Source organism: Erpetoichthys calabaricus, chromosome 14 (assembly GCF_900747795.2).
Source record: "Erpetoichthys calabaricus chromosome 14, fErpCal1.3, whole genome shotgun sequence".
Lineage (NCBI taxonomy): Eukaryota > Metazoa > Chordata > Cladistia > Polypteriformes > Polypteridae > Erpetoichthys > Erpetoichthys calabaricus.
In genome coordinates, this window is record NC_041407.2 from 43,696,364 (window position 1) to 43,719,090 (window position 22,727).

The 22,727-nt window shown below is 38.8% G+C and overlaps 1 protein-coding gene across 1 annotated transcript in view; it reads left to right on the forward strand.

The window, feature by feature from the left end:
• The first annotated feature begins 436 nt into the window (after positions 1–436).
• Positions 437–22,727, forward strand: part of LOC114665055 (CD276 antigen-like) — a 38,201-nt gene continuing 15,910 nt past the window's right edge. The window contains exon 1 of the mRNA XM_028819424.2: positions 437–560. Within this exon, the coding sequence (XP_028675257.1) occupies positions 509–560 (52 nt within the window). The 5' untranslated portion in view covers positions 437–508. The remainder of the gene's footprint in view (positions 561–22,727) is intronic.

The following is a 22,727-nucleotide window of genomic DNA, read 5'->3' on the forward strand; positions in this document are numbered from 1 at the left end:
AAATGACTTGAAATGTTGCACACTTACTTCCGATGACAACACATGAATCAATAATCACTTTCACTAGTTGATCAATTAATCCATGTTAATTAAGAAATGAAATTTTCATATAAAGAATAGTTAAAGATTTCACCAATTGATGGTGCTAGTAACGGATAGAAATATTAAAGGAAGTGTTAAAATATTGATTACAAAATTATAGTAAAACAAATTCAAGAATAAAAAATTGAAAATAATATATATATATATAAATACTTTTTAAAAACCACGCTGATATTGTTATTAAGTTAATTAACATATTTTTTACTTTTAGTACACTTTTTAACTTAATATAAGCGTGGTTTTTAAAAAGTATTTTTTATATATATATTATTATGTCTTCACTGCTGTGTAATCGTCAGCCTTCGGCATGCGCACTGTTGAGGTCTCTCAACTTTCTTGTCCTGCAGGATTACTACATCGGCACGTACAAAGGGATCCATTATTTAAACGGTTTTCCTCTTCGACAATGCTCGCCTTCTACTTTCTCTTGTGTTTTTGTGAACATTCCTCTCTCGCAGGTGAGTTTAAAAGTGATCGTCGGCCCTTTAATGACGTGCATTTCCCGTTTCACGTAACTCTATGAAGACTTTTTGAAACTTGTCAGGAATTTATGACTTGATGCTTGTTTTTATTGTTGTTTTTTGTGGTTCTTTTGGTGTCATGGGAATATCGAACATGTTATCGACATTTCTTTGTTAAACTGGCGCATTTTAAGTGCTTGCGGCACTGAAATTTACATTTCTACTAGAAGGTTGTGATTAGTAAAAAGGCGAATCCCCATTATTACTACTGTACATCGAAGTCATAAGCCGGTTCGTCCTCCGAAAGGGGAAAACGCATTCAGAAACTGAGAGATGACTACGCAACCTGGTAAAAACAAATGTAATGTCAGTAGTAAAGGCAAAGCTTTCGTTAGAGGCCGTTGAGAACAGTATTAGAAATAATGAAAAAGTGTTTAGAACAAATAATCTTCGCATGTACATGTGGTGTTTGTTTTTATTGTAATAACATTGTTTTGCATGTACTGGTTAATCCCTGACGCTATGTATTTATGAAGGAGCGAATGTGCAATGTTTAGCTTAATGGTCTGAAATACATAACAGAAGATAAAAAGGAGTTTAGCCAATTCATATAATAAATGAGCTGATAATTAATACACAACACGAGCATTAAAAACACATTTAGTAGAACCTTAGATTGTGAACTGCTTAGAATGAAAGGATATTGACCCAGGACATTTGGCAGTGGTAAAGCTGCTGGGTCACGGTTCAGACATACAGTACTCGCATTGTTAGGTCCTCCGATTTCTTCAGAAAGAGTCGGGAGTGGGAGTGGTTGTGTGCGGTAGAGAGTGTTTATCCCGGACTGCTTCTGAAACCACTAGGAGCGGCTCCATTTTAATTCATACTGGAAATGATCTGCTAAAACTTGATTTACTTTTAGCTGCCATAATAATATTGGAAATCATGGAAAATACAGAATATAACATCAAAATAAATGAAGCCTTAAGCTAAGGAATTTTTGAGAAAAGGCTTAAAAATATATTAATGAAGTTCATTGGGTGTTTTGCTGGCAGTTTTCAAAGGCTCTTTATATAGTGTACAAGTTGTTCATGTGCTCAAGAATGATGTTTACTTGGACTAACACTTCTGGGTCACAGAAAACTGGTGTCTGTCTTGGTAGCATTGGGTGGAAGGCAGAAATGAAACCACCAGTTCATTACAGTACTCACTCTCTTACAGTTGCCCCTTTTAAAGTTGCCAGTTAACCCCCAATGAACTTATAACCTGCACACATTTTTTGTGGATAGAAAACTCCTAGGGATATAAGGACAATATGCTAACTCCATACAGGAAGTGTCTGAATCTGTGAGACAGCAGCACTAACCACTCCACCGCCTTTAGAATTGTTAGTAATAAACAAGGAAATTACAGGATGATATAACGTTGAGACATTCATTTAAAGCAATTAAGCAATTAATTGTTAGTGTTAATGCAATTGAAAAAATATGAATCTGGTCTTATTAGTGGCACTGAGGTAGCACTGCTGTCTTGCAACAAGGAGACTGGGGGTTCAAGACTTGGGTGTGCCCTACATGGAGTTTGCATGTTCTCCTTGACTGTGCATGGGTTTCCTGCCATAGTCCAAAGATGCACTTTTTAAAAGTTGGTTTGGAGGAGCTAGTTGTCTATGAGGGCTACATCTGCAGGAGATGCCAGCTGATCCAGCATCTCGAGCTCAGGGTCGCTGAGTGGAATAGGAGTTGGCTGGCCTGCAAAGAAAGAGGTAGTGATAGATGGGGACACAATCAAAGGGGATCGATTGAAGCACAGGTGTGCTCCAGAGAGACAGAGTCTCGCACGGTGTGTTGCCTTCTGGGTGCACAGGTAGGGGACTTCCCTGGAAGGGTGGGTAGGCTCTTGGCCAGAGCAGGGGATGATCCAGTTGTCTTTGTCCATGTTGGAACAAATGACATACATAAGGGTAGTCTGTCAGTTCTGCAATCCAAATTCAAAGAGTTAGATGCCAAGCTGAGGAGCAAAACTGACAAGGTAGTCTTCTCCTAAGTTCTGCCTGTGCCTGGAAAATATTAGGAGTGTATTATAGACCACCCAATTCAGACAGTAATTTCAACACACATCTTTTTAGTAATATTAAAAAGGCAAGTTTACAGGGAGATATTATAGTCATGGGGGACTTTAATTATCCAAATGTTAACTGGGATAACCTTGCAGTTGGAAGAGCACATGAACAGGAGTTTTTAAAAGTAATCAGTGACTGTTTTTTAACACATTATGTTAAAGCACCAACAAGAGGTGAAGGTTGTCTGGATTTAGTATTTTGTAATAATCAGGATAGAATTGAGGATGTAGAGGTTATTGAACCACTGGGGTCAAGTGACCATAATTTAATATAATTCTCAGTATTTTGTAAGAATTCAGATGCAAAGACTAAAATTGTTAAGTTGAACTTTGGTAGGGCAAATTTTGACCAGATGCAACAAAGTCTAAGTAGGATACACTGGGATAAGCTTTTACGTGTGGAGACAGTCAAGGAGCAGTGGAACAGGTTTAAAAATGTTTTACATGTAATGCAGGACAGATACATACCTAAAATTGGAATTAATAGGAAAATTTTAAAAATTCCACAGTGGATTAATAAAGATTTAAAAAAGAAGCTGCAAAGGAACTGCTTTATAAGGCATATAAGACTAATGACTGCAAAGTGAATTGTAGAGCATATGAGAACATGAGGGCAACCATTAAGAAGGATATCAGGGAGGCTAAAAGAAAGTTGGAGAGGAACATAGCAGATAAGGTTGAAAGAAGACCCTAAGAGATTCTTTCAGTATTTTAGTAGTAAAAGAACAGTCAAGGAGGAGGTCAAGTGCATCAGAAATAGTAAAGGGCAGAAATAGTAAAGGGGAATTAAAAGATACAGACAATGAAATAGCGGATACCCTAAACTTACATTTTTCTCAGGTCTTCACAAGTGAGGAAGTGAATAACCTCCCAGAGGTAAACGGGACTACTAAGCAGGTACTGAGGGATTTGGAAATTGTAGAGGGAGAAGTGCTGCTCAGATTAAATAGGCTGAAATCAAACAAATCACCAGGACCAGATAATATTTACCCTCGAGTTCTTAAGGAGGCTGGAGAGTACATATATAAACCCTTGACACATATTTTTAGAAAGTCACTGCAAACTGGAGAGATTCCAAAGGACTGGAAAATGGCAAATATCATCCCATTATATAAAAAGGGTGACAGGGCAGATCTAAGCATCTATAGGCCAGTAAGCTTAACATGCATCACAGGAAAATTAATGGAAGGAATTATTAAGGATAAGATTGACCAACACCTGGCATTTGAATACACAATGGGAGGTCGGAATATCGAGAGTACACCTTATGAGAAGGATTTACAAGTCATAGTGGTCTCTATGCTACCAAATTCCAGACAGTGTTCAGAAGCCATTAAGAAGACAAACAGAATGTTAGGTTATATAGCACGATGTGTGGAGTACAAGTCCAAGGAGGTTATGGTCAACCTTCATAATGCACTGGTGAGTAATGTGTGCAGTTTTGCTCTCCAGGCTACAAAAAGGACATAGCAGCACTAAAAAGGGTCCAGAGAAGAGCGACTAGGCTGATTCCAGGGCTACAGGGGTTGAATTATGAGGAAAGATTAAAAGAGCTGAGCCTGTACAGTTTAAACAAATGAAGATTAAGAGGTGACCGGAGGCGTGACCATGGGGGGAACTAGGGTGGGCACTGCCCCCCCAGAGACAAGCCATGCCCACCCTGCAAAATGCTCTGCCTGTCCAATGAAAACTCTGGAGAAGAATAACATATGATTTTCAAAACTGAGTTGCTTTCCAATCAGCTCGTTTGAATTTGAGGCGTATTCGTCAGTGTCTCCTCCAGTAGACAGGCACCGTGCTGCTCACAGTTCACTTCGCCGCACATTTTGCAGCACGTTTTGAACCTGTTGACAGCATTCTTTAATTAAAACAGCGTATACATTCCATTCTTCTTTTATTTTCTGGTTGGTAACACCAAAGGCTATCCATAGGTGGCTTATTAAAAAGCATACATCTTCGACCTCTGTCTCTCCGCAAGCTGCTGGCTCCACAGTTGAGCCCAGCACCGCTGCTACCAACACGGAGCACAGCGCATCCACGTCGGGAACTGAAACTCCAAAAGATGTAGATAAGCCTACACAATCCTCCAGCTCTGCGCCCGTGTCGGGTACTCCAAACCTCTTCCTTCAACAAAATATACAGTCCGGTCTGCCTGACTTAAATATGGATTGCCCAATCCCAGCCCATTTTAATTAATTATCCCAAGCGCGCATTTGGAAAGACACTCAGATGTTTTAGTGCAAGCTGGTATCAGTCTCGACCATAGCTTGAATATTCTGTTGTCCGTGATGCCAGCTTTTACTTTGCCTGCCGCAAATTAAGTGTTTCCAATTCGGACTGCGAGGACATATTCACCAAACATGGCTACACTAATTGGAAAAAAGCTCTAGAAAAAGATGGTGTTGGCTTCCACAAACATGCGTCTAGTATCCCGCACGTCAGAGCCATGTCTGCATGGCAAGAGTATCGGCGCCGAGCAGAGACGGGTGAAAGCATAGTTCAACTACTGGGTCCAACCCAGATAGAAAAGAATAGATATTATAAGCATTGGGGAGGCTGTTCAGTTCCTTGCAGTCAATGAACTGGCTCTGCGTGGTCACAATCACGAAGGTGGGGAGGACGGACTTTTCCTTAAGTTCTTTGATTACACAATCAAAAAAGATGCCAAAATACATCCCAGACAACGCAAAATACACATCCAATGTAATTGCCAAAATGGTGGTAAAAGATATCAAGACCAAATATGAAAAAGCTGACTCTCCTGGACTTTGCATTAAAAGTGATGGTACCAGGGATCGCTGTAACATTGAGAATTTGTCTGTAGTGATTGGATTTGTCCAGAACTCCATTCCTGAAGAACACCTGATTGGCTCTCATATGTTGTATTCATTTGACTTTATTGATATTTACCTTGTAGATGTAGCTCTATATTTGTTCACAAAAAATAATAATACAAGTTTCATTGCCTCTGTTAATTTTATTGAACAATATGTTATGATTTATGCCACAATTTATGCTTTTATATGTTATATAAAACTATGTTGTTATCATTATTTGACCCCCCTACAAAAATGGGGATGGATGGATGGATGGTTGGAAGGATATTTTTTGCCCCCCCCAGACAAGCCAAATGCCCACCCACACATGATGTTCTGGTCACACATCTGGAGGTGACATGATTGAAGTGTTAAAATTATGAAGGGAATTAGTACAGTAGATCGAGACTGTTATTTTAAAATTACTTCATCAAGAACAGGTGGACACAATTGGAAACTTGTTAAGGATAAATTTTGAACAAACTTTAGGAAGTTTTTCTTTACACAAAAAACGATAGACACTTGGAATAAGCTACCAAGTAGTGTGGTAGACAGTAAGACTTATGGGACTTTCAAAACTCGACTTGATGTTTTTTGGAAGAAATAAGTGGATAGGACTGGTGAGCTTTGTTGGGCTGAATGGCCTGTTCTTGTCTAGATTGTTCTAATATGCTCTGTTCTAATATAATCTATCCAGGTATTCTTCCTGCCTTGTGCTGGGATAGGCTTCTGCAACCCTACCCTGGAAATGCAAGTTTAGAAAATGGATGTTTCTGGTGTGCTATATTCTTATTAGTGTCCATCTTTTAATTTGAATATTTTGGATGTAGTGTTTTTTGACACAGAATTCACTTATTCAAATATAAGTGTGGAGGAGCCTAGAATATAGCCTTTCAGCATTGATACTAAGCCAGAACCAACCATGGATGTGGCACCATCCCATTAAAGAGTCTTCTCACACACACAGTTACATTCACACCACCATTCACTCATACCAAAATGTATTTTTGTATCTAGCATGTGTTTTATTTAAAGTAAACGTTTTATTCTGAATAGCTCCAGAGTTTGTATACCTAAAGGTAGTTGTGAACTAAGGCAACACAGTATTACTGTTTCTGTTTGTTTTGTGACTTTTGTAAACATAATTCATTGTTTAACTTACATCTGATATCAAATACATTTTGGCAATTTTTTCAGTCTTGGACAACTCATACATCTAATTTCATCACTTCAGGAGACCAGGTCAGCACTGTAAGAATGTGTCCCAGTGTGTTAAGTGCACAGATTAAGGGATGTATGGTCGGAGTTCCAGCAGCACTATCAGATGAAGGCATAGTTATAGAGCTGGGGCTGTTCTCTGTTACAAAAGTCATGGCTCAGCAGTTTCTTTCAAACATCTGTGCACTGTGCAATAAAATGGATTAATTGAATTACTTGTAAACCTTAGAACTAATCACTCTCTTGCGTCAGTGTTTTTTGTTTTACACAGACTTGACTGAATAATTTAGTCTGTGTGTCAGTCTCTTCTTAGGGCCTATCAAAGTTATGATCTCTACAACAAATGTGAAAGTGGTGATTTGTGCTTCTTTACTAAATACTCATGGTGTTAGGAAGAAACTGCCTGTTTTATCTGCTAAGAGCATTTTCATATGTCATTCTTTGTGTGCTTTGTGCCTCCCTACAGTCAAATACCATTACTGCTTATGTGCTGTTAGAGAGGGACATACTCTGTACCACTGCTGCAGCATTATCTTGGATGCTTATAAATGCCATCCCATGGACCCCATTGGGCAACTCTGACCATGCCATTATATTTCTTGTTCCCTTACAGTCAAATTAACATGAGCTAAACCAAAGGTAAAAATATTGCACTAGTGGACTACTAGTGGACTAGTGACTCTACTCACTGGGAGGGTGTGCTGCATTAAATGAGTATATACAGTATGTACATAATTACTTCTTACATTAGTTTTAGTCAGGAAAACTGTATTCCCAAAACATAGTTTTAGTCAGGAAAACTGTATTACCAAAACATCAAATACAGTAATGACAAACCAAACTTCTCTAGAGAGCTGTAAAAATTATGGACAGTTTAAAAGAAAGCCTGTGAATGTGAAGATAAGGCTATTTAGAAGAAAACAAAGTATCATCTAGACAAGGCACTTAAGGATGTTAGAAGCAGATACTGTATACTGTAAGATTAACATTTTCCACCAATGATTGCTTAAATGTCTGGAATGCTCTACAAATGATCACTGGTTACAAACGCACAACCCTCAAAGAAGCTCAACAGTGCATGATTTTACTTCCATTATCTTAAAAAGGCCAGTCTATTCCAGTCTTTCCTGTTATGGTTTTCTAGACCAGACATTGAAAGAATCATCACTTTTTTCATAGCTGCCTGGCATGAAAATATATAAGGAACAGTTTTAGCAGTGAAGCCCACACATCCTGTTCCCCAGCCACACTTGCCAACTCATACTGTGGGTTCCCAAGGTGCTATTAGGCCATCTAAGAGACGTAATTCTCCCAGCAAGCCCTGGGTCTTCTCCAGGGTCATCTTCCAGCTGGATGTGCCTGTAAAACATCCACAGGGAGGTGTCCAGGATGCATCCGTGCCTGATCCACCTCAGTTGGCTTCTGTTGATGGGGAGGAACAGCAGCTCTTCTCCGTGTCTCTCCCAAAAGTCTGTGCTTCTTACACTATCTATAAGAGTGAGCCCAGCCACCTTGTGAAGAAAGCTCATTTCATCCACTTGTATTTGTGATCTCATTCTTATAGTCCTTATTCAAAGCACATAACTATAGGCGAGGAAAGTGACATAGATTCACTGGTAAATTTGGAGCTTCATCTTCTGGCTCAGCTACTTCTTCATCACTACAAATTTTTATAGCAACCACGTAACTGCACTTACTGCACCCTATCTGTCTCTCGATCTCACCATCCCTTTTCCCCTCACTCGTGAACAAGTCCACCTTTTTATTGAGAACCATGGCATCAGATTTGCTGTTGTTTTGCTGAGTATTTGGACACAGCTCTCACTGTGATTATACAGGGACCAAATAGTTCTTGTTAGGGGCCCCAGAACGTAATACACTACTAGCACCTTCCAGAAAATCTGTCAAGGAACATGGTGTGGTATAGTGGGTCCACAGCTCATGTCAAAAGGGCCAGTATTAAATAAATTATTGACGCACTCGCGGCTTAGAGAGGGGGCGTGGTAAGTGTGGCGGATCGGTTCCCGGGGTGATTCGTTGATGCGGGCGATTCTCACTTAAGTGCACAGGTGAGGAGTTGTCCGCATCCGTAATTGTTCCCGGGAGCTGCTGATTGCCACAGCTGATCCACGTCCCCGTAATATATAGTAGCGCGAGGCAGCTAGTGTGGAGGATGAAGAAGAAAAGTAAAAGAAAGAAACAGAGGTTGCAGGAAGCAGTGAGGAGAAAACTGGAGTGTGTGAGAGAGAGCGAGCAAGCGCTCATATGCAGCTGGACAGTGAGCCCTAGCGGGATGTTTGGCCAACACCTAGGGCAGTTGGTAGTGGTCACTCCCGCTGAGCATTGTGAGAAGCGGGAGTGACCAGCAGAAGGATGGCTCGCCGTGGAAGACAGCGGGAGTTGGAAGGCTTGGGTGATGGATACCCTGGAGGGAGCGTAACCGAAGCCAGAGATTGGGAAGCCTCCAGACCAGTCGAGTGGACAGAAGGTCAGCTGTAGTTAGGGCGACTCCCCTGTTGAGAAGCCTGATAGGAGAAGCAGGGGACCGGTAGGTAAAAGAAGGCACCTGGCTTTGTTTTTAAAGAGACTGCTTCCAGCCATTGTTTTAACCTTGTTGTTTTTTTAAAGAGTTTTTCTAATGGATTTTAACCTCCACTTTTCACCTCTGTTTTTATGGGATTATTTATTTATGGATATATGAAGCACTGCACTATTTATTTGAACACTTTGTTTTTGTTTTGTTGGTTTTAAAATAAAAGCACTTGGCACTTCTACACCATCCCCTTGTTTCATTGTTATGCCTCACTGCCAAGCTCATCGGTGACATTACCGACGGTCTTGGGTTCAAGGGCTCCCAAACGCAAGATGGGAGCATGGAGTGGACCCGCATCGTCACACATAGTCATACTCCTTTTCTAAGTCCACAAAGCACTTGTAAACCAAATGGGTGCACTCCCATGCTCCCTTTCAGGATCTTCATGAGGGTAAAAAGCTGTACCATTGTTCCATAGCCTAGATGGAATCCTCATTGCTCGTCTTGGATCTGATGTTCAATGACAGGACGGAGTACCGTGGCATTAGCTTTTCCAGGGAGTTTGAAGGGTGTGATCCCCCGATAGTTGGAGCACACCCTCTGGTCCCCTTTTCTAAAAATGGTGACCACTACTCCAGTCTGCCACTTGAGGGGTATATCTCCTGATGACCACGCAACATTGAAAAGGTGTGTCAGCCATGATAGCCCAACAGTCCTTAGAGCCTTCAGCATTTCTGGGTGTATTTTAATAAACCTTGGGGCCTTGCCACTGTAGAGTTGCTTAACTACCTCTGTGACCTCCCTCAGGAAAATGGGCTTTAATCTCCCATCACCTATCTGCTTCTGGTTCTGCCTTCGCCACAGAGGGTATGACCATCAAGTTCAGGAGTTACTCAAAGTGTTACTTCCATCACCAGAGTATATCCTCAGTCCAGAAGTTTGCCAGAATCACTTTGAGCCTAACCGAGAGTCGTTTTACGTGGTCCGTCCGAACTCCTTCCCTACTTGGGATTTTGCTTCCTTACCTCTGCTGCTTTGGGAATCTCTCATGGTAACCATACATGGAAGGCCTCTTTCTTTAGCCTAGGTCAGGGGTAGGCAACGTCAGTCCTGGAGAGCCGCAGTGGTTGCAGGTTTTTGTTCCAACCCAGTTTCTTAATGAGCAATCAATTATTGCTGATGAAACACTTATTGCTTAAGTGATAGTTTGATGCTTCATTTTAGTGGTCTCGCTTGTTAAGTCTCCCCGCCCTTAATTGCTTATTTCAATCTTAAACAGCTGCATTCAGTGTGTTAATGGCTCCTTATTTAGTAATAAGATGTAAAAGACAAAGCAGCCAGAAGTTCTCCATCTAGCAGCTAGATGGAGAACTTCTGGCTGCTTTGTCTTTTACATCTTATTACTAAATTATTTCTGTTGCTGGTGAGTGTGAGTTTGGTAGCATTACATTTATTCACCTACAGAATGTTTTATAAAGCAAGAAATGTGATGGTTTTTTAAGTTATTTTTTTTTGTTCAAGAGCAAAGCAATTGCCATGAAGAAAACCTTGTTAGATGTGATTTTTTTCCTTGTGTAAGAAGTTGTATACCTACACTAATTACATTGTAAATAATATAAATGTCTCACAATAGCTAAAACTTTAAATTGGAAAGACAGGGAAATAATTATGCATAATATTTGCAAGATGTGACAGATTGATGTCATGTGGCGAACAGATGTGTAGACTTGCATTGTTAAAAACCAATTACTGTAACAATTTCTGTTTTGAATTAGATTGCTACCTTAACCTGTTAAATTAATTTTTTATTCATTTTTGTCTGTTTCCAACTTCTTTGACAGACTATAACATCATCATTCTTTACCCAATATTTATTTTCTACCTCTCAAAGGTCAGGCATTTCTCTGTCTAAATTTTTACAGCTGGAGAAATAGTTATGCTGTGCACATACAGTGCATCCGGAAAATATTCACAGAGCATCACTTTTTCCACATTTTGTTATGTTACAGCCTTATTCCAAAATGGATTAAATTCATTTTTTTCCCTCAGAATTCTACACACAACACCCCATAATGACAACGTGAAAAAAGTTTACTTGAAGTTTTTTGCAAATTTATTAAAAATAAAAAAACTGAGAAATCACATGTACATAAGTATTCACAGCCTTTGCTCAATACTTTGTTGATGCACCTTTGGCAGCAATTACAGCCTCAAGTCTTTTTGAATATGATGCCACAAGCTTGGCACACCTATCCTTGGCCAGTTTCACCCATTCCTCTTTACAGCACCTCTCAAGCTCCATCAGGTTGGATGGGAAGCGTCGGTGCACAGCCATTTTAAGATCTCTCCAGAGATGTTCAATCGGATTCAAATCTGGGCTCTGGCTGTGCCACTCAAGGACATTCACAGAGTTGTCCTGAAGCCACTCCTTTGATATCTTGGCTGTGTGCTTAGGGTCGTTGTCATGCTGAAAGATGAATCGTCGCCCCAGTCTGAGGTCAAAAGCACTCTGGAGCAGGTTTTCATCCAAGATGTCTCTGTACATTGCTGCAGTCATCTTTCCCTTTATCCTGACTAGTCTCCCAGTCCCTGCCGCTGAAAAACATCCCCACAGCATGATGCTGCCACCACCATGCTTCACTGTAGGGATGGCATTGGCCTGGTGATGAGCGGTCCCTGGTTTCCTCCAAACGTGATGCCTGGCATTCACACCAAAGAGTTCAATCTTTGTCTCATCAGACCAGAGAATTTTCTTTCTCATGGTCTGAGAGTCCTTCAGGTGCCTTTTGGCAAACTCCAGGCGGGCTGCCATGTGCCTTTTACTAAGGAGTGGCTTCCGTCTGGCCACTCTACCATATAGGCCTGATTGGTGGATTGCTACAGAGATGGTTGTCCTTCTGGAAGGTTCTCCTCTCTCCACAGAGGACCTGTGGAGCTCTGACAGAGTGACCATCAGGTTCTTGGTCACCTCCCTGACTAAGGCCCTTCTCCCCCGATCGCTCAGTTTAGATGGCCGGCCAGCTCTAGGAAGAGTCCTGGTGGTTTCAAATTTCTTCCACTTACGGATGATGGAGGCCACTGTGGTCATTGGGACCTTCAAAGCAGCAGAAATTTTTCTGTAACCTTCCCCAGATTTGTGCCTCGAGACAATCCTGTCTTGGAGGTCTATAGACAATTCCTTTGACTTCATGCTTGGTTTGTGCTCTGACATGAACTGTCAACTGTGGGACCTTATATAGACAGGTGTGTGCCTTTCCAAATCATGTCCAATCAACTGAATTTACCACAGGTGGACTCCAATGAAGCTGCAGAAATATTTCAAGGATGATCAGGGGAAACAGGATGCACCTGAGCTCAATTTTGAGCTTCATGGCAAAGGCTGTGAATACTTATGTACATGTGCTTTCTCAGTTTTTTTATTTTTAATAAATTTGCAAAAACCTCAAGTAAACTTTTTTCATGTTGTCATTATGGGGTGTTGTGTGTAGAATTCTGAGGAAAAAAATGAATTTAATCCATTTTGGAAAATGGCTGTAACATAAGAAAATGTGGAAAAAGTGATGTGCTGTGAATACTTTCTGAATGCACTGTATATTACAGAAGAAGTAAGTTGCAAAGTTCAAAAATATGTTTACCAAAAAATCAATTTTGAATTTTATTCTTATTTCATAGGTAATGAAATAAGTATCTAAACACTATAAACGCATCAGTGAATGTGTCAGGAAGAACCCAAAGAAATTTTTATTAAATATCTATAAGTAATATGTCTATTTTTGGTGTTTTGAAGCAGTAAAAAAATCAGGATTCATATTCATTATTGAAAACCCATGGTCTATGTATCATTTTAAAGGGCAGATCTTATTCTGCCAGAATATACTGTATATAGTTGGTAAAGAAATTATACTGTGTATCCCAACTTCAACAGCAATAGCTACAAGATTCAAAATGTCTTTACAAAAATAAATTTGAAATATAGAAAGTGTAATGTGGTGTCATTTGAAAATTAAAACACCCCTCTCATTTATTACATAATAGTCTGTTGGGGAAATTATACGCAATTGAATCAGAACGTTCAAGAAAGCTGGTCTGAGGTGTTGCTGTGAAGTAGCAATTCAGCCATTTTTTTAAAGGAAGAAAGATAAATGCTGCAACATGTTATGAAGTCATGCAATATAGCATTTTAAAGGCAAAACACTTTAATTATATCAATCATTAAATGAATGATTTTATACAGTTTTTAAAATTGTGGATTATCATTTGGACCCACCAGCAGGTCTCAAACAGTGGAGCTGAGTTTAACACTAGAATTACCAAAACCTACGAAAAAACTTGTAAATCCATCCCACCTTAAATCCCTTCGCACCTCTCTGTCAGCATCTTTTGTCTTGTAAATCTTCTCACAGTTCCTTTGTTTCAGCATGCAGTGTCATTTGTCCTGGTATCTACTTTGCTTGGCATTAATGGTCATTACTAGATTGTATTTAAGGAAACAGAAAAGTGAATTAATAGGAAGATAGCAAAAAAATGCATAATTATAAATGTGAATTTCACACTTCTGTACCTTTTTTGCATTCACAAAAAGAGAAGAAATAGAGTCCAGATAAACAGACTCCTTAACATTGTCTGCATTTACCCCCAACAAAAATAGCCAAAAAACTTATTTTTAAACAGCAAAAAATGTAATTACTTGTACACATAAACATGTATTTATGCTGATATTTTGATATTTACTGTAGCATACTACTGGAATGGCTGGTGTTCTCTGTTGTACTGATGCAGACTTAGAACAGGTCCTTTGTGTGATGTTTTGAGACAGTCACCAACACACAGCCTGATTTTGCAATCAGGACAATAGAAGCATGTTTCTTTGTACAATTTTCTTACGTTTTTATTGATTGTTGGTAGTATGTCAGTGCCTGATCTGCAAGAACAACACGCCCCTTATGTTATTGCAGGCTACCATAGTGAAAGACTAGGTGACTCCCACATTTCCCCAGACACAAACATTGATAGTTGCCGCATTGTGAATAGTCTTACAGGGGTAATGTCTTTCTTGTCCTTGCACTTAATCACTGTTTTTTTACCTTTTTGTTACACAATTACTATTGTACCATGGTAGAGCTACCAGGCATATCACAGCAGTTTAGTCATACAGCGCCATATCATTCATCACTTTCACGTTCTGTGTCAACATCTGATAACCAATTCACATCATCATCATTATCTCTCGATTCGAACAATAGTCCAGTTTAAGTTTATTCTTAAACTGCCTTTATGGCTTTTTGTTTGCAATTGTGCTTTTCTTTGGAAGCTCTGCCCACTAATGAATATTGCTGAGCTACGATAAAGACGCAGAACACATAAAAATATTCCATTTTTTTAACAGTATAATGTTAATTCATCCACTAGAATGGAAGCAGAATACTGTGTTGTGAGTTATTTGGGATTAAAACTGTAAAGCATATCATTAAACATCACCCTGAGCCTGACTCAGGTTTAACTGTAATTTTTTAGAAGTCTGAGTCACGCTCAGGGTTAATGCTAAGTAGGTTAAACAATGAGATTTACTAGATGTAAATTGAGTTTAAGCTTTAAACTGGTTGGGATGAAAACCTGCAGCATAGGGGATTCTCTCAGGATTGAACATGGAAACCACTGGTTTAATGTACCAGGGAAAGTACATTTCACAAATCATAAAATGCATTTTTCTTTTAATTAATTACATACATAGGCATACACCATATTCTGAACTTCTATCTTTCAAATATAAAAAGCAATTTCTGTGGCTCTGTGTACACAGGTTTGCTCATTAATTTATGTGTAACTATTACTATGAAGTATGAGTATTGGTAGTAACACACCCATTTACTCACTTGTGTTGCACCTCAATTTTGTAGAGGTTGCATTGGGATGCAAGTTAGGTGGATTGGCGATTCTAAATTGGCCCTAGTGTGTGGTGCTTGGTGTGTGGGTGTGTTTGTGTGTGTCCTGCGGTTGGTTGGCACCCTGCCTGGGATTGGTTCCTGCCTTGTGCCCTGTGTTGGCTGGGATTGGCTACAGCAGACCCCCGTGACCCTGTGTTCGGATTCAGCGGGTTGGAAAATGGATGGATGGATGCATTGGGGTGCAGTTTCTACAGCAGCTGCAGTAAACATATAAGGAACATCCAAACATCTATCCATTATCCAACCCGCTATATCCTAACTACAGGGTCACGGGGTCTGCTGGAGCCAACATATGAGGAACATTCATGTCTTAATACCAAATAAGTACACATTGCAAGCAAAAGCATTATGTGAATGTTTCCTTGAAGAATACATATGTCTTAATTGCAAGTGTTTATTTTGTCATGCAGCCCACCCAATGAAATCCAGTCTGAGAACTTAAGATCTGCATCTTTGCTCTGTTTAGTAGATTTGGACTCACAGTGATTACACAGTGCATTCTAACACTCCTTAAATGGGTGTATCAAAGTCAGGATGAGAATTGGCACTGAGAAATGTAAGCTATCGTTGCAATTGGTGAGGAGGGGGCATCTTGCTCTTTGCAGGTTGGGAGAAGTAAAGTGACACAATTTTGGCACTTTAAGCATCACAAGTGAGAATAGAGGTAATTGAGATTGACCAAAAAGTTGCTGCACCAGTGGCAAATTTGCAAAAGTTGTAAAGCAGGAACCACATTCTTTGATGAGGTTTGCCATTTACTGGTTAAGCTACAGCCTCATCCTTGTGTTTAGTAACATACTCTAGGTTGTAGTAGGAAGCATGATATGGCATGCTTAAGCAGTAGATGTACAATTCTTGCACAGTGTTACTGAGTTCATTCTCTTTGACAAGATGAGGAGCTGAACAATATAAAGTAGAACTACTGTTCCTTCAGACTGAGGGAGCTAGATAAGGTGGTTTGAGCATGTAATGAGAAAATACCCAGCGGTGTCGCACAGGAGGTATACCAGATACTTTCCACTGGAAGAAAACTAATGTGTAGACTAATATAAATGGTCTGGAGTCTTTTGGTAGGCATGTGATATCTAAGTTTTACCATCCCAATGAGGTATCATCTAGAAAACCAGATGGAGAGTGAAGTTGCATTCAGGAGATAATCTCTATTGCTTTATGCAATAGTTTTATTAGGTAAGTATGTATGGTGCCTATCTCAGCAGAAATACCTCTAAACTCAAATGTTGCCTCTGAGGCAAAAATAAGTAAAAAGAAGAATCTATTCCTTTAGGTGAGAGTTTTACTGGGTTGATAAGTATGTATGTCTAGTATCTCTGTATCAATCAGATACTACATACATTCTGTGGGCTAGTTTACTACTGTTTGGTGTGCATTATTGACATTGCATCTTTCTTTATGCATTAATATATTGTACGTATTCATAAAGAATAAGCTCTGTGCAAATGATTGCATTATATATGGACATGCAGCAAAGTGAATGCTGGCACAGAAAAATGCAAATCAACTTGGAATTGCTCACAGCAGTCAGCCAGTAGGTAGTAGTAGTCACACCACAACAATACATTTTCAAAGAAGTGATAGTGTTTCCAAAATAACACTTCCATTACTTTGGGTCCATGTCCCCTGCCCTACATACTAAAATGTATGACTGTAAAATCAGCACCTGTATGGGTGTGATGGGGCTTGACCGGTGATACAATAATTGGTACAGCTCAAGCAGAGTACCTGCTTAGTGGAAACAAGCTGGGTAGATTAACTTGTTTAACATTCCCTAGAAGGAATGGGAAGCAAAAGATCTCAATTCCAGCAGGAGGCTGTCCCTTTGGGGGGCACTGTAAATCTGTTGTAAATGAAGTTAAATCAAAGCTATGCACTTCCTGACACCCTTCTTGAATGCCTTTCTTTAGCTTTTCATGTTCTTTTAAAACATGTTTTACCAGGGTGACTGCCAGCTTTTATCAATGTATACATGGTGTTAATGTAGTAAAGATTTTTCTGTGTCTGAAGACATTTAAAATGGTGCTGAAAAAATTACAACCTTGTCTGCATATGAAGATTGTCAAAAAAGGTGCTTGTTTTGTGTGTGTGTGTGTTTATAACAGAGCATCTTGTTAGAAGTTAGATCAAGTAAGTAAGAAGAAATGTAATTAATGTAAGAAGTACAGATTAAGAAGTTAGATGTAAGAAGTTGGATTAATCAGTCAGTACGTTGTGTGTCTCCTTGGTTTTGGCTTAGAAATTACTCTACAGCAGTGCACATTTACTTAGCAAACCAATACACCCCCACGCTCTAAGCTTTCTAACATTCCTTCATTTACCTGTTTTTGTCTATCCCTGGGCTCTACAGAGATAGAACATTAAACAAATATTTCACATGATGTGAATTGGTGATGCGTCTGATCTTCTTCTGTTTAAATGGAAACATAATAAATGGTTTGCTGCGTTTTACTGAAATATGCTGCTGACTCTAAAATATGAAGATGGTTAATTGAATGACTCCCTGGATTTTGCCATCTGTTGTGAACGAGCTGCTCATTAGCGCAGGCGGGTTGGGCTTAGTGATATTTTTAAAACTACACAGATGCTTGTTAATAATGATTAATCAAACAGATTCGGACACCAAGAAAATTACCTATGTATGATCTAACAGTATTATTCAATTGAAAAGAAAGCCAAGCAAAAGCATTGCACCGTGGAATCAGTGTTACCTCTTTTTAATTATGTGTCAATATGCATTGCTCCCATTTAACCCATTTAAAACAATACCAAATTTAATAAGAAAAAAAAATTGAATATTTTGGATTGGTAGGTTCACCTCAAATTTGTATGTGTAAAAATTCAAAAAGGTGCATCGGAGTTTCATGCTGTTTAAAGAATGCACAATTTATAGAAATATAAAGAACTTTAAATGCTGTATTCTGAGTGTCACAAACACATTTGCACTGAATTATCATGTAAAGACACTTAAGTCCCTATTCTTCCCTTTGTATTAGGGGCCTGCTAAAATTCATAAGATCTTAAAGTGCTATTTTCATATGCTTAGCTATGTAAGTTACACAACAACAACAACAACATTTATTTATATAGCACATTTTCATACAAATAATGTAGCTCAAAGTGCTTTACATGATGAAGAAAAGAGAAAAAAAGACAAAGTAAGAATTAAAATAAGACAACACTAATTAACATAGAATAAGTAGTAAGGTCCAATGGCCAGGGAAGACAGAAAAAAAAAACTCCAGATGGCTGGAAAAAAAAAAAAATCTGCGGGGGGTACCAGACCATGAGACTGCCCAGCTTCCTCTGGTCATTCTACCTAACATAAATGAACAGTCCTCTTTGTATTTAGGGTTCTCATGGAAGGACTTGATGATGATGGTCATGTAGACTTCTGGCTTTTAATCCATCAATGTAGGAACATCATGATACTTTGATTAGGTGGTGGTGGTGCAGGTCGCCACCACAGAAAACCGGGAAAAGAAACAGATGAGAGAGTAGGGGTTAGTACAGATTTTAGAGCCACCATGAATAGTTATAATTAATTGAATATACAGAGCATCAGGATTAAACTAAATTGAAGTAATGAGAAAGCCATGTTAAAGTAATGTGTTTTTAGTTTTTTTTTTTTTTTTAAAGTGCTCCACTGTGTTAGCCTGGCGAATTCCTGTTGGCAAGCTATTCCAGATTTTAGGTGCATAACAGCAGGAGGCCGCCTCACCACTTCTTTTAAGTTTAGCTCTTGGAATTCTAAGCATATACTTATTTGAGGATCTAAGGTTATGATTTGGAATATAAGGTGTCAGACATTCCGATATATAAGATGGAGTGATATTATTTAAGGCTTTGTAAACCATAAGCAGTATTTTAAAGTCAATTCTGAATGACACAGGTAACCAATGCAGTGACATCAAAACTGGAGAAATGTGCTTGGATTTTCTTTTCCTAGTTAGGATTCTAGCAGCTGCACTCTGCACTAGTTGCAAACAATTTGTCTTTTTTGGGTAGTCCTGAGAGGAGTGCGTTACAGTAATCTTGTTGACTGAAAACAAAAGCGTGAACTAAGTTTTCAGCATCTTTCAGTGATATAAGAGGTCTAACTTTTGCTATGTTTCTTAAGTGAAAAAATGCTGTCCTAGTGATCTGATTAATATGTGAATTAAAATTCAGGTTACTATCAACAGTTACCCCTAAATTCTTTACCTCCGTCTTGACTTTTAATCCTAATGCATCAAGTATGTTTCTAATAACCTTATTATATCCATTATTGCCAATCACTAAAATTTCTGTTTTCTCTTTATTTAGCTTGAGAAAATTACTATTCATCCATTTAGAAACACAAGTAAGACATTATTATACCATATATCTACAGTTTTAATTATTATGTGCTGAATATCGTCAGACTTACTCTTACCCAGCTTCTGCATGTGTCATATCTTGAAGCTGTTAATAGACAGTCAAACATGTCTATTATGTTTAAAAATGTAAATATTTTTCAATTCTGTATGATTAAATTTGTTTCTAATCATCAGTAAGCTGACTGAAAATGTAATAAAAGCTGTCAAATTAACACAGATTACATTCATTACTAAAATTTGCATTCGATAATAAACGAGCATATCTTAAAATCATAAGTAGTGAGAAGTCAAGCAAAATGACACCTTTTATTGGCTAACTAAAAAGATTACAATATGCAAGCTTTCAAGGCAACTCAGGCCCCTTCTTCAGGCCCCCTCTTGCCAGAGCTTATTTCACTAAAGCTAAATGTAGTATCCTGCGGTGGGTTGGCACCCTGCCCGGGATTGGTTCCTGCCTTGTGCCCTGTGTTGGCTGGGATTGGCTCCAGCAGACCCCCGTGACCCTGTGTTCGGATTCAGCGGGTTGGAAAATGGATGGATGGATGGATAAATGTAGTATCTCAGTAGCCATATTTAGCCTTGAAATGAGTCTTGGGATAGCAACAGGCACTCTGGAATGTTTGATATTTCTGTAAAGTGGGTTCTGAAACTTGTACATGATTTTATATCAGAAAAGAATTTCTGATAACAGTCTAAAACTTAAGTGGACACAAATGTATAAATATTAAAGGTGAACTTGTTTCTTAGGTGTTTTTTGTAGCAGTATTTCAGAGCTAAGTGTACAATGGAAAAATAAAAAAAACTGAACAAACTTTCAGTAAGTTAAATATTTCAGTAGTCAGTTTCAGTCTGATAAAAATACAATGTTAGACAGTCTTTAGTTTAGATGTATTTCTAAATTGGAGAACGTAGGTGAGAGATGTCAAGGACAGCTCAGCATCAGGTTAACACCTAAGTTCTGACTGAATTTATCAAAACTAAAGCCGGGCAAAGCTGAGCATTTTTTTAAGCAGCTATTATCATTAGGTTGTGACAGGAAGAGGGCCAGAAGAATACATAATTGGTAATAAGGTATAAAAGTGGCATCATAAAGGGGATTCACTAAGGGAATATTCAAAGCAAAAAAAATCACTGCTCTCTGTGCTTATCTTAACAAGTCAGCACCTCAGTTTGTCTGGTGGAATGGCTTGTTTCCTATGCCCACTATCATTCCACATGAAGCACCTCCCTTTCTACTCCCCACTTCAGACACTGGTCTTTATAATTGCCAAAATTAAGCACTTGTCCAGCTCTTCTCCACACTCTGCACTCAAATGACATCAATCCCCACCATTAAATCACTTCTGGTCAAGCCCTGGAATCATTTTTGGCGTCAGAGACAGTCTTCTGCTTGTTCTGTTGACACCAGGTTACAACTTCCATTAACAGCTCTTTATGGTTCTGCACCCCCAGAGCCTTTTGGTAGCCTTCTAGAATCAACTATCCAGCCTATACTCTCTTGAGAAACAGAATGGTTCCATATGCTCTATGATAAGACAATTCCCTCTAGTGGTCACAAAGTATTGCCACATCTGATGGTAGATCATTGACCACATTCTGCTTCTTTTATATAGTCTGATCCTTGGGTATCTCTGTATTGGTGTTCTGCCATTGTAATGAGAGTTGGAAAAAATGTCACAAGGACAATGAGATGAGAGAGAGAAAAATGTCTGTCAAAAAGCTCAAGTCAAAACCAAAGGAAGCTACCAGTACCAAAATACTAGATCTCAATATGTTAAACAAAAATCAATATGTTAAACAAAAATCAAAGTTAAAAGACACACTATCTATCTATCTATCTATCTATCTATCTATCTATCTATCTATCTATCTATCTATCTATCTATCTATCTATCTATCTATCTATCTATCTATCTATCTATCTATCTATCTATCTATCTATCTATCTATCTATCTATCTATCTATCTATCTATCTACGTAATTTCCATATCGCGTGGTCATACGTAATTTCCGTTTCATACGTAATTTCCGTATCTCATAGTCATACGTCATTTTCGTTTCAAATGCGAAAAGAATTTTATATATATGGATGTGTCTTGTAGAGAAATGTTTATTGCCACTTAATATTCTCTATCTCTACACATAGAGAGATGTCTTTAAATCATGGGGAACAGCATTCAGGTTTAAGTATCTCTGTTCTACTTAATCTAGTCTCTTTGAGTTGTTTAGTTTTAGGAGATCTACATTGGGCTCAAAGAGAAAGCTTTTCTGAAAGTTAGCAAAGTAATTCCAATTCAGGTGCTGCATTGAACTTGAGCATTAAATTTTATTGCCAGCTTGCTAGGAATTTGTCTTGGTATTGCAGACACACATACAAAACAGCATAACACAAACAACAGTGCAATATATACAATATATGGTAGCATAACAACATTATATAAAACAGCATAAAACAATACTTTTGTGGCCTAACTCTTCTCTGAACATTTATTGTTAAGGATCAAGAGAATATTAAAATTAAATACTGATGTGATTTTTATAATTGGCTGGAAGGGTTATTTGAGATTCATCTAGATTAGATCTAGTATATTTTAATGACAATATGTCTGAACATTCACAACATATTTCATGTATCAAAATATTTTCTTATAATTTATAGTTAGATGATTTATAGAATGTGGGTTTCCTCCGGGCGCTCCGGTTTCCTCCCACAGTCCAAAGACTTGCAGGTTAGGTGGATTGGTGATTCTAAATTGACCCTAGTGTGTGCTTGGTGTGTGAGTGTGTTTGTGTGTGTCCTGCGGTGGGTTGGCACCCTGCCCAGGATTGGTTCCCTGCCTTGTGCCTTGTGTTGGCTGGGATTGGCTCCAGCAGACCCCCGTGACCCTGTGTTCGGATTCAGCGGGTTGGAAAATGGATGGATGGATGATTTATAGAATGAGAAATCAAATTACAAGTTTGTAGATCTATAATAATATTAAACTGGATTCAGTTTTAGTATTAAAGATTTGCTCATTTAAAGGATACAAAATCAGTCAGTCAGTCATTTTCCAACCCGCTATATCCTAACTACATGGTCACGGGGGTCTGCTGGAGCCAATCCCAGCCAACACAGGGTGCAAGGCAGGAACAAATCTCCAGGCAGGGCTCCAACCCACGG